Raw genomic sequence first — 13,391 nt, 5'->3', positions numbered from 1 at the left:
GGGGGACTGGTGAAAGCAGTAGTTCACCTTACAAAAAATGAAATATTTCAGTTTAACGCCCCATGATTATCCCCCCTTAGGCTAAGGGGGGCAATAATTAAGGAAAGTGAATGATGATGGGGGAATTGGTAGAATGAGAAAGTAGAAGGAAACGCGAGTACCCCGAGAAAACCCACGGACACGTTGTCTGCTACAAACTTACTTGGCCGGGATCGAACCAAGGACCTCACGCACCAGAGGTAAGGGCTTTACCACTGAGCCACCGTGGCCCCCTGTTCGCTTTAGAGAATTCGCTATTAACCAACAGTCGCAGGTTTTGTACCTCAGTGCATAGGCTTCGTACATAAGTACGTACATTTTCTCGTCAATTTTCACCGACAAGGCATTGAAGAACTCGATTTGTGGAAAGTTATTGATTTTTGTACACTATGTTCAACGTCGAACAAGCCTAAAATTTGTCATAGAAGTATCACTGTTAAACCGATGCACTGAAAAATAAATTTTCATCAGATAATGTCGGATATTCAGTAAGCGCCAGATTGATGGACACCACTTTTATTCTCCACTCTAATAGCGATAAGGTGATATTACCAACAGTAGTGGAAACGTAGATAAAATTAAACGGTATCCTTTTTCGCCGAACAGCCGAATATGGATTGTTCCCATATTTAACGGAATATAGGACGCACTTTTTTCTTCGAGGAATTGCCTCCAAAATTTAGGTGTGTGTCATACTCGAAATTAATATAAAAATGTCCAAGGTTTGATTTAAAATTGCCGCCAGTTTTAAAAATGGCCATAAATTCGATGTCGCGGGAAACCTATCTCTATCTGGCAACATTGGATTAAACTGGCAGCCGCAGTGCACCGATCTGACGAATATGAGTTACGGGGATTCACAAGCTTGCTAACACCGTCTCCCTCCCGCCCCGCCATCATAAATCTAGAATCACAGACTAGAATATACAGACCGTAACCTCTGCGAAAAACTGGAAACAATGCGAACCGTAGCGACTCTAACATGCGACGACGGAACTAACCAGTCGATCTGTTAGTGGACAACCCTGCAATCTAATAATAAAAATGGTAAAAATGTTACGGTATTTAAAAAAATGCTTAAAAAATAAGGTGCGTCTTATGGTCCGTAAAATACGATCACACTTTGACATTACACTTCTTAATTAATTCCACTTATTTCTCAAAACAAATTGTTAGCTTTTGTGTATCATAACCAAATAAACACATTTCATGAAAGAACTATATGATTTCATATTAAATTTTAATTTTACCGTATAATTTATCATCATTACTTAATTTAATATTTCGAAAATTTTGGTAACGATAATTCACAGTTTTTCTTTGGATTTCTTTCTTTTCTTGTCAATTCGATGTTGGCGGCTTAAATAATTTTTAAAACAACAACAATGCAAAAACAAACCAAATTTTATATATATTACTATACATTTAAACTGAAATATATTATAATTCTATTTATAAACAATAAAAATTTCAATTCTTGTTAACAACTAAGGCCCGTTTTAACATAATTCGAACATAACTTTCACATTAAATAAGGAACAAATTAAAAAATATTTGTGATTTAAAAGAAAAGATTTTTAAAAAATCAAGTAGGCACTGATGCGAAGTTTTTCTCACTATATGTATTTTATACTTAAGACTGCTAACTAATAGCTGGCTGATTCTTAAGCTTTTAGCTCAATCCCTTTTTATAAAGAAGTATTCGCATTCAATTTAAAGGAAAGGTCAAGGTTTCTAATTTCTTGTCATGGTTATTTTAGTTGTCCCTTGCTTTTGATCAAAAAAATAAATTTTTTGTATATATTGTAATACTTAACAAATCATTTGTACGAGGCGCATCCAGAAAGTAAGTTTCCCACGCGTCCCATAGCTAGGAAACTGTATGCTGCGCGAAGCGACTGCGTGCAAGTGAGAGAGTAAGATCCTAGTATGGCGTATGCGCCAACGGAACTTCCTTAGTGCTCTCAGTAACGTCGTGGCAGTGGTTGAAGATGGAGATTCCTATTCCAGCTCTCATCGCGTGTGAACTGCGAGCAATGATAAAGCTTTTGAATACACAGGGCATAGCGCAGATTGAAATCCATCATCAGCTGTGCCACATCTACGATCCTAACTTCATGAGCAAGTAATTCCCGCTTCTTATTGCACACCATTGTCACGGAGCGCCTGTTGTTCAAAAAGTTGTGTGTCAGGTGGATGACACAGCAACTGACTCCAGAACACAAAGCAAGGCGCATGGACCAGCATTGACATTTTTGCAACGATACAACTGACGATGGATTTCCATCGGCGCTATTCCCTGTGCATTCAAAAACTTTTATCACTGCTCTCACTTCACACGCGGCGAGAGCTGGAATGGGAACTCCATCTTGAACCACTGCCACGACGCTACTGAGAGCACTCGAGAAGTTCCGCTGGCGCATACGCTATGCTAGGACCTTCTCTCTCACGTGCACGCAGTCGTTTCGCGCACCATACAGTTTCCTAGCTATGGGACGCACGGGAAACTTACTTTCTGGATATGTCTCGTATATACATAGCATAAATTCATTTTTACAAACGAAGGTACACTGAAAAATGACAATGAAGAAGAAATTAGAAGACCTGGAAAGTTTATTTTTTTCATTTCAGAACAAAAAATAATAAAATAATAACGCATTATCATTAATAAATATCTAAAGCCAAGATTTTGTAGTTAGTTAAACAGCCTCAACAAAATGCCCAGTTAAGTCTTTTACGTAGCATCAACTTTTCTATCAAAGTACTATTTTAAAAACATAGAAATACATTCGAAAGTGTTAAGAAAAAAATGCTTCATGGAAGATGGCCAGGCCTGATACAACTTTGTTTTGGTTTAATTATACTTTTTCGTAAAATATGAACTGTTATGAGGAATTATCTTAACAACACGAATATTTAAAAAAGAACTTAACCAATCTTTCTCCAACAACAATATCATGATATGGACAAAGGTTACATATTAATTAAAAACAAAGACAAAGCAACAGCAAATTAACAGGACATTATTTTTCAAAGAGAGAGAGTTTAGAGGTTGGAAAAAAAGCAAAATAAACTTGTGCGTCTTGCAAAAAGCACTAAAATTAACAGATAAATACAATGAGACCTGCACAGGTTGGCCTCTTGGTTTCATTAAAAGAAAGAAAGTGCGAATTTACGATAGTGGCTAATTTACATAGTAATAACCGATCGCTACATCTGTATGTTAACATAAACAGGTGACCACTTAGCAGAATTTGCTGTATATGTCGTATTTCCATACCTGTTAGTTGGTATGTATAGAGTTTATCCGGGAAGTAGCAGGACTGATTTTTCCCCGCCAAAACGGAGGGGATGTTACTGCGCTGGTTGGGTGGGGATGGGGTCTTAGTTACCCGCCGCTTGTCGTCTCCAAGTCTTCACGGAGTGTAGGTCGAGTTTAAGGTGAACCCCTTTCAAGGAGCCTTGTCATCTCCACAAAGGAGTGGTTCACAGAGAGTTTGGACCTCCTGGTCAGACTCTGACGAAAACGAGTTGCCCGCATCCGTCCAGCAATGGGTTGTTGATTGAGTTTAACGTCTTGTTCAGCAGCGAGGCTATATGAGACGTGGACCTACTGATTAACGTGGAATCCGAACCACATGAGCTCCCACCGGGAATCGAACCCGGGTCTCCCACGCCTAAAGCGTGTACGCTAACCGCTTAGCCACGGAGGAGCTCCGTCCAGCAATGGCTGGATCATGGAAGCTTCATCACAACAATGCGCCGAGCCACACCGCCTTTGCTGTCATGGAGTTCCTGACCAAACATGGCATCACACAACTTCCCCAGCTACAGCCCAGATGCCGCTCCTGCAGACTTCTTCCTCTTCCCCCAACTGAAAAAGGTCATGAAAAAGAAACGGCAGCACGGCTCGGTCCAGGCCATTCAAAAGGCGTAACGAGAGAGGTGAAGAGCATTCCAGTTTCTGCGTTCCAGGGAGCCTTCAGTGATTCGCTGATTTGCTAGAAACGCTGTGTTGACGCAGAAGAGGCATAACTGAATACATCTTTTGAAAAAATTCAGTCCTACTACTTTACGGAAAAACGCTTTACATTTCTTACTTCTATGAATTGTTAACTGTCAGGTTACAAATAACGCTCATCTGTCGGTTTCTCACCGAAAGGGTTGGCAAATATTTTTATGGAACTAAAGAAAGAATTTGCACTCAAGCGAGATTTGATTATAACGTCAGTCTCTCTAATAGCCATAAATCATATAAAATAAGTATCACAGAAAAGACGTACATTAAAAAATAATAATAATAATTACTTAGAAGACACAACAACTACACCCTTATTTCTAATAAAAATCGAAGTATACTCAGTTTATTTCTGTTTCTTCACTTTATTTCTTTCTTATTTTTACGCAGTTTTATAAAGAGAAGCACCACTGTCTACGACATGTCTTTAAACAAACCCTGAACGCTTCGGAATTTAACGCACACGCTCGGACACATTTTCACCAACAATCACACGGTGTGTGTATATATATAAAAATGAAGTAGTACACAATGTATACATACCTATATATTATTGGGTAATTAGTTAATATAAATCAAGTAGTTAAAAGGCAAAATAATATAGAAGTTACTTGCAAGCAAACACAATCTGAAGTCAACCATCATTTATATTTCGTCTCATATTGCTGATACCCTTGTAGTATGACAAACATGTAATCAACAATTGAAACAGTGAGTAAACCGTAGCAATTGAGATGCGCTTTGCTCAAATTATGTGTCATTATTCAGTCAGATTCACTATACCGATTCTTTCTCAAAGAATCACGAATCTTCAGTAAACAACAGCCTAGTTAAAGAAATTATAACTTAGATTTTTACTGTAGCTTTTTTGCACTTTATTTAAAATTTATATAAAAGTAACAGTATTATCAAACATACAATCTAAGACACAAAGTAGAAATAACGCTTCACTACACTGTCAGCTTTCTGAGCAATAATTGTACTGAATGTTCATTCGCCAGAACGAATCACTAGACATACAAACGTATTGCTTCTCCGCATTAGCTCGAATCTACTTAAACACTGTTTGTCTATTTCTGACTCAAGATCTGTTAACTTACGCCACGCTCTTGGATTGTGTTAGCGCAATAACTTTGGAACGCTTGTTACCTTCAGTCCAATGAATTTTCTGTACGAAAAATCGAATGTGTAACGTACGTACGAAAGAAAAATGCCTTTCTGATTTACAATACCTTATCTTGTTATGCACAACGGCAAACTCAACACTACTTACTTTACGAAACCGCAAGGAATTACGTCTACCGTTTTATAAGAACGATTTTATAGTTATTACTAGTAAAAAGTTTGAAAATACAGGAAACTGTGTAAAAGGTTAAGAAAATTAAATCATATTGCATACGAACATCTGAACAAATACAGTACGTTCGGAAAGTAACTATGCACCTGCACGAGTACAAAATGGACACGATTATACAGTGATATTTTTCCAACCGATGCGATCGGAGGCAATGTTTAATTGATCGGAGGCAATGTTTATTTAACAGTTGCTTACAATGTTGTATGCAGTTGGTTACACTGCAGTTGCTTTGTCTGAGTCAGAAGGATGGTGTGTGTGTGTAGTGCATAGTTACTTTCCAAATGCACTGTATAACAATGTAATAAATCGGTTAGGTCAGACTACAATTCTGTGGTAGACAAGAAGCGACGCCACGCTACAAATCGGTTTTTACCAATCCAGTATTTTACGAAATGTAACTGATAGTTTGATTTGAAGTGAGCTTGCGCACGCCATATGTTTGAATATTGTTTTCTAAATCCTTTTTTTTTTTTTTTTTTTTTTTATCATACATCTGTAATTAAGCATATACTGTGTTTCTAATAAATACCCGAATAGAGATAATCCTACCCACACAATTTTTAATAAATTGTTTGTTCAACGAAATTGTAATTTCTATATTATTTTACCTGTATTCAGACCTAATGGTCTTTACTTTCCTTCTTACATAATAGTAATAATAATAATAGTAATTGTACACTAATGCATATAGATATACTTAAAAAAAACTGAGATTACATGAAAAGCACGCACGGGCATATTTAGAGCTAAAACTAAAGTATAACATGATTTAATATTTCCCTATTCACGTAAATAAAAGCAAAACGAACTTGATAAGAAAAGTATTCTACAGTCTTTAACAAATGCCTTCTTTTGGACTTCAATTCTTCGTAACAGCAAACAACTAAAAATTAATGTTGAAAATGTCTATCCTCTGGTCAATTTATTAAAGGATACTTTATCACAAGTTTTCACGCGCACACACAATACATACCACGTCACTACACTAAAAATAGTGCATATTCTATGTATCTATATACACTTATATTACATAAAACTCAAAATTATTTCTGAACAAGTTCTTCTTTATGTAAAATAATAGTTTTGCGTTTCTTTTTTTCAGCAGATTATCATGCATATAAAAACCAAGTAGTTATCTGCAGTAAATTAACTTAAAACAAACTGAAATGTATATAAATCACTCTTCCAGCTGATACACTTACTTATTTCCTTTTTACTTACAGATTAAAAATAAATAAGACATCGTTTAGTCTCAGTATACACCTACTTGCAACAATAAAATCTTGTTTCTTACTCTGTACCTCATTCTCCTCTTGCGACAGAACAAAAAGATCACTTGCAAAACAACATTCGCATGACCTTGCACACGAAATCAACACTAACTTCAGAATTACGCATACGAACTGGCAAGTTTCTCGTATTTAAAGCAACCTAAACTAATCTTATTTTTGAGGTTACAATGTTTCTGTCCCAGTGTTACTTTTTTTTCTTCTTGTACTTTTCTGCCCTACACAACGACATCATTCTGCCTTCCGCTATTGTCTTGCGCCTCCACCCTGGGCTGTGGCTCTCCGCGAGCAGAAGCTATGTCAACAGCGATCTCGACCGGACCCAAAGATGTGTCTGGAGCATGTGTAACAGGACTGGACTGTGTTGCACTATGGACAACGATGTCGTCAGCGTGGCTGTTAATGGAATGATCCCCTGAGGACGTTAGCGTTACGTACGACACTGGATCAGTGGATGCTATAAGAAGACAAAAATAATATTTTAAAATGTACAATAAATACGGATGATAAATAGTGAATTTTTATTACAATTGTACCCTGTCTTGAAAAATTCACGGTTCATCTTGGTTCTTCTTCACTCAACTTCTGAAAGAACTGGCCAGTTACATATTTTATTATGATTTACTAAAATTCTTCTACAACAAAGATTTCTAACAGAGAATAGCCATTTATTCGAATTATTGCAAAACAAAACAGTACAGTATAACCTATTAACTTGGCCTCTTGCCTGGAACTCGCATTTTCCCATACGACATACATTCTTAATTATTCTATACGTTGGCCATTTTGTCTATCTTGGAATTTGGCTGCACTATAGCAACACTATTACTTTACTGCTGATGTTTTTAAATTAACTTTTGTATGTTGGACACCTACACAACTTTCGAACATATTTTACTGTTGGTGTTCCAGGTCGTCAGTAAACCGAAGGGAGAGGGAAGTTCAACTGAAGGTAACATCCCCAAAAATACAGTTGGCGGTGATATTTTTTTATTGTTTTTATGACAACTGCCGGGGAGCGTATTAGTTGATTAGTGCCATTAGGGCTTTCCATTCTTATTTTATGCTTCAAGACTGTTTCGTTGATTAATCCGGAAGGAGCAATATGTCCGTTGTTTCCATAACGTTTTAGAATCCCTTCTCCCTTAGGTAACTTGGCGGAAATTTAAAATTTAGTCGCTTTTGGTGTTTCACTGCCGAGAGCGACGGGAGAGAGTATGAATGTTTTGAACATTTCCTGGACATTTTATCTTTTAGAGATTTACGAATTAAATTTCTAGACTTTCGGCATTTATGGCTATGTTAGCCCGTCATGTATGAGGAATGACGCCCCTCTGCGATCACACTATCTGACGAAAGGAAAGAAAGGAAGCGACCTGGGACCTATATGTTAGGAACTATCACGGCATTTGCCTAGTGTGAATGAGGAAAGCCCCACTCAGGATGGCTATCCTGAACCAGCTTTTACACTTTTTCAACCGTGTACCCAATGGGAATCGAACCCGGTACCGCTCGCATCAAAGACGAAAGCGTTAGCAACTACGCTACGCGGGACATTTTATCTTATCTATCGTCATAGGTGAAAAAACCAACGTGCGTTTTGTAGCTAGTTAGCATGTTGAAATTACTATACATGTAAAACATGCTATGCGAATAAAGAACTAAGATACATATATATTTCATGGGATACTTTTATATTGCGGAAATCAAGTTTACTATATATTATTTATAAAATATAAGCTAATTCGTAGATAATAACTAGAAATCACAGAGAAAATGAGCGTTTACATAAAGTAAGAAGTTTCGTATTGTTAACGCAAATTATGCATAATAATAAAAATAAAAGTTTTTGTGTACCTTGTGCACGAGTAACATATAATAATTTTGCACAAGGTACGTAAAAACTTTTATTTCTATTAGTTTACACATGGTGATCGATATATTGGCACTTCTGTTGCATGCATTGGTGGAGCGTAATCACTCCTACGTGGAGAACATGTCGATTTTTTTTTTTTTTTTTTTTTTTTTTCGTGATTCACGCTTCAACGATGCGCTCCTGTGAAGCCCAAGGGATTGAGCCTTCATTATGTTATTATTTACATCAAATGTTTTTCGAAAAGCCCCTCCTTGCTGAGTAATAAGTTTGCAAATTGAATGTAACATCCATGGTTTGTTATATAATCTACTTTTATTAAAACGACAAAGTGGAAAGATCTTGGTCTGGCACTAAAAGACTATTTTTGTATCAAAAGATCCAATATATTGCAGTCAAAATTTTTCTTGTACGCCTTTTATCTGGAGAACTACATACAGTGTAGCCAAACTATTACTTAACTTAGTATGATGTGCTTATTCCGTACAATGTATGAAAACTCGGTTTAGGGCCGTTCAAAAATTCTGTAGCCCATTATCCAAAAATTAATTATTGCCCAAGATCGCAATCTTTTGTTCCATTTTTTGGATCATTCCTAAAATTCTTGTATAAATAAAAAATGCATTTACTTTTCTACATAGTCCCTTTTAGGTCAGTGCACCAATGTTTCTCCAGTGGATTCCATATCTGAAGTGTGATTCTGGAAGGTCTGCAAACTACCCATTACGGCTGCCATAACCTATTCACTGGACTCAAAATGTTTTCCACCTACAATTTTTTAAAATGTGAGAAATACGTGGAAATCAGACGACCCCAAAGCTGTTGAACAGGGTGGATGTTCCAATAAGTTGTATCTTGAATCTCTTAGTTCCTGTCCTGCTGAAAGACAAATTTTTTGGTGCAATCCATACCTCTTCTAACGTATTTTTTAATCCAGCTGGTCCAAAAGACTGCGTAGTTTAACTCTTTGAAAGGTAATACGAAGAATCCCCCATGCACGCCAAAAACTGGCAGTAACTGTTTTTGGGAGATGAAACACATTTTGCCTTTTGTGAAGGGCCACTGGGTTTCACCCACTGCTTTATTGTTCATTTTCGGCATGTGGTGGTGGACCAACGGTTCATCCACAGCACAAAATCAATCGGTCCAAACATTGCTGAGAAATTTGTTCTGCATTTGTTTTTGGTAAGCATTCAGCAAATGCAGCGCCCATCTCTCACGAATATTTTTCGTACGTAATTCTTCATATAAAATGTATTATACTCTTTCTCCTGACATGTCTATGGCATCAGTTATTTCATATAGTTTTAATCGCCGATCCTCCAATACCGTATTATGCACTTTCTCGGTGTTTTCATCTGGTTGTAATTTTGGGATATCTTTCACATCGATCATCTTGGGAAGTACGACCGTGTTTGAATTTAGCCGCCCATGAAGGGACAGATTTCTTATAAAGCTTCATCAATTGGATTGAATTTTCGTTGGCGATAAACCGTCCACAACAAAGAATTTTATGACGGCATGGCATTCCAGTTTATCCACTTGAACGAAACACACAGAAAACACGTCTACTTTCAGAAATCAAATAAACAAAAACATTCAGAAGATCAAGTTGACCCTTGACTTACGTTAATTGCGAAACATGCACCACCATAACAAATACAGAATGTTATTGTATCAACGCGATCTCTGAGTAAAGCCAAGAACTTTTCACCATGCCCTCCAATTCAATCCTGTTTGATTATGTTTTCATACTCATAATTCCATTTCATTCTAACTTACTATAGAACTTCGATGCAACAGTCGATAACGTGTTTACTTACAACCGAATAGCCCAAATTCATTTCCCGGTAGACACGGATTTATGCTCGCTCTACTTTCGTCCAAATGCAGTCTCTGTCAAATGAATGAATGGGGAAAACTAGGATATAAAGCCGGGCCTCCTGTATGCGCCGAAGTCATGGAAGTACAGGGCGTTACCTCCACCACCAGTTCAGAAACCTTGCATCACCACTAACAGAAAATTCATGTCATGAGCATAACAAAAATTACGTTTGTGTGTTTAGTGTTGGTGGTTTTGTTCCATTTCATTTTAAATGCAGTATTCAAATCAATGAATATGAAGGAAGGAAAAAAAAATCAGAAGGAAGAAGAATGAAAGACAAAAAGGAAACCAAAACACCACGGAGCAGAGAAAGAGAGGGAGAAATTAACTTCTGACTGCAGAGATCACGAACTGAGTAAAGAGGGCAATTAAGTATTGCAGCAAGAAAGAAAAAGAAAAGTTCACTGGCCTATCACGAATGGAGATCGTCCGTATCTACTTTTCATAGTATTTTCCCAATCTAAAAACTGATTTAATTTATTCCTCTTATTCTTATTAACTAACACTGTGGAATCACGCTGTTTTCGTACTGCATTCTTTCGTAGTTATCCAAAATGACCTGAGACTAGATCATCATTCCTACCATCCAACGTGATAGAAACACATACGTTATATGCGATAACCCTTCCTACGATTAGCTGCAATCACGCAAACAGAAGCAAAATGCATATATGACAAATATTTTTATTACGGCGTTTTGTGATCTTTATGCCCCGTCAACAAGTCTGCACACGTGAAACTAAACAATTTCCCAGCATATCACTAGAAAATAGTAAAAGCAACCACACAGACTAAAAAAGAATGTTAAGCTCTTTCGCTAAATGCTTCATTAGATAGAGAGGGAAGGGGTTGCGAGAAGAGACAAGAAACGTTAACTAGCAGAAAAGTAGCTAGAAAACGTCAACGTTCTGCCACTTTTCTTCCTATCTGATGAAGCAATTAAGAAAAAACCTTACAGTTTATTTCTTTTGTACATCTGATTGTTTTCTCTAATTTCTAGTAAATAATTAATTCCATATACAACAAGAATTAAGCTAAATACGCAAAAATGTTATGTATTCGCATACTGTTTTCTTAATATCGAAAACTTTTAGTCTCCTTCAACTTACCAGCAGTGGCTTCTTCTCTTTTCTCGGCGTCTTGTGATCGTCTTTGCTGAGAGAAGCTTGAGCTCATAGGGGAACCATAAGTGGAGTCAGAATTCGAAGTTTCTTCGGATGATGGTTCCGCTCGAGGTTTCTCTGTTCCTAATCGTGGTTGTTCTCTTTCATAGACGTAAGATGCGTTCTCGTAGCCTTCAGCTTCTCCAGAATGGCTGGAAGCAGATGATGAGGTCTCCTGTTGTCTTTGCACTCGCTGGAACGGGTTTTCCTACAAAACACACACAATCAATATTCAGTCATGTCATATTGTAGTTGCGTATCAGAATTCTTAGCGGGAAGGACTTCAAAAATATATTTGTTTCACCCTTTCAACAGTTATTGATCTTTTCCGAAACAACCCAGAAACTGAAAACGATCGAAGTCGTGGTTGAATACAAAACTTTTCTTTACAGGTTTAAAATTAAATATGTGTGAAAATACTGCATGCTGTAAGTACTGGCAACTGTCTATTACTGGTAGAAGGGACTCATTTTGCGCGTTAGTCGGAGACCGTCATTCAAGATGGCGGACAACAGCATGAATGTGTACAAGCATGTGGTGATGAAGTTTTTCATGAAAAAGGGCATAAAACTAGCCGAAATTTCAAAGACTTCAGTCACAGTATGGTGATAAGACATTTGAATGGAACCAATTGCGTATGGTGCATAAACTATTTGTATATAAGTAGTGAGTTTACTCGTTTCTATTGTGTACAAAACAAAAATTACTTCTTTGCAAGTACATTTTTTTTTTTTTTTTTTTTTACTTCTGAGGATTATGAATATTAGAGAATAAGTGTTTATATAAAGGAACACTGAAAGTGTTTTTCTCGAGAAGCAGACTTTGGAATACTACAGGGGCCGCGGTGGCTCAGTGGTAGAGCGTTCACCTCTGGCGCTTGGGGTCCCGGGTTCGATCCCAGCCCCCGCCAAGTGAACTTTGTGGTTGACAAACACCGTGTGCGGGGTTTTCTCGGGGTTCTCCCGTTTCCTCCCACTTTCTTCATTCCACCATTTCATTCATTACTCATCATCACCGTCTCCTTTAGCCTAACCGGCATAAGCGTGGGACGTAAAACTCAAAGATTTGATTTCATTTCATTTTTTGGAATACTACAATGAATTATGGCATGTGATCACATCCTTGCAACATTCAGAATACTTTAACAATTGGAAATTTGATCTTTTGGTAAAAATAAATAAATAAATAAAATAATAATAATAATATGAAATTTTGTCCTCTGCGATCTTCATTTAATTCCACATGCCGAATAATTTACGATATAGACATTATTTTGGATTCCTTAAGCAGTCAGATATGATTCACATTTGTTCACCGGACTTAACAATAGAGCGGATGGTAGAGATTGTTTTTAACAAGACAATACGTGGGTATTCTCTGGGTGAGAAATATAATAATAATAATAATAATCAAAACTTGCATTTAAATTTTTGTTAAAGAAAAAAAAAGTAATTGGTATGACTTATTTCTGATGAAATTAAACGAATCTTAACAAAACCGTTGATGATCTTAAATATACTTGTTATCATCCTACGTTTCACAGACAGACAAGTAGCTCTTTGATGAACTCGAGCTCCCTCGTGGCTCAGCGGTTAGCATACGCGCCTTCGGCGTGGGAGACCCGGGTTCGATTCCCGGCGGGAGCTCATGTGGTTCGGATTCCACGTTAATCACTAGGTCCACGTCTCATATAGCCTCGCTGCTGAACGGGATGCTAAACTAAAATCAACTCTTTGATGAACTAGTAAGGTACAATTATTTATCGTT

The 13,391-nt window shown here is 37.2% G+C and overlaps 1 protein-coding gene across 2 annotated transcripts in view; it reads right to left on the bottom strand.

Moving 5' to 3' along the window:
* Positions 1–3,197: 3,197 nt before the first annotated feature.
* The window catches only part of gzl (godzilla E3 ubiquitin protein ligase), an 80,202-nt gene continuing 70,008 nt past the window's right edge, over positions 3,198–13,391 (bottom strand). For both annotated transcript variants that reach the window (XM_081769940.1, XM_081769941.1), the window contains exons 8-9: positions 11,571–11,832; positions 3,198–7,160 (exon numbers count right to left, since the gene is read on the bottom strand). In XM_081769940.1, coding sequence (XP_081626066.1) covers positions 6,922–7,160; positions 11,571–11,832 — 501 coding nt within the window. In that variant the 3' untranslated portion in view covers positions 3,198–6,921. The remainder of the gene's footprint in view (positions 7,161–11,570; positions 11,833–13,391) is intronic.

This window comes from Thermobia domestica, chromosome 8 (genome assembly GCF_964235325.1).
Source record: "Thermobia domestica chromosome 8, izTheDome1.hap1.1, whole genome shotgun sequence".
Taxonomy (NCBI): Eukaryota; Metazoa; Arthropoda; class Insecta; order Zygentoma; family Lepismatidae; genus Thermobia; species Thermobia domestica.
This window is presented reverse-complemented; position numbering and strand designations above follow the sequence as displayed.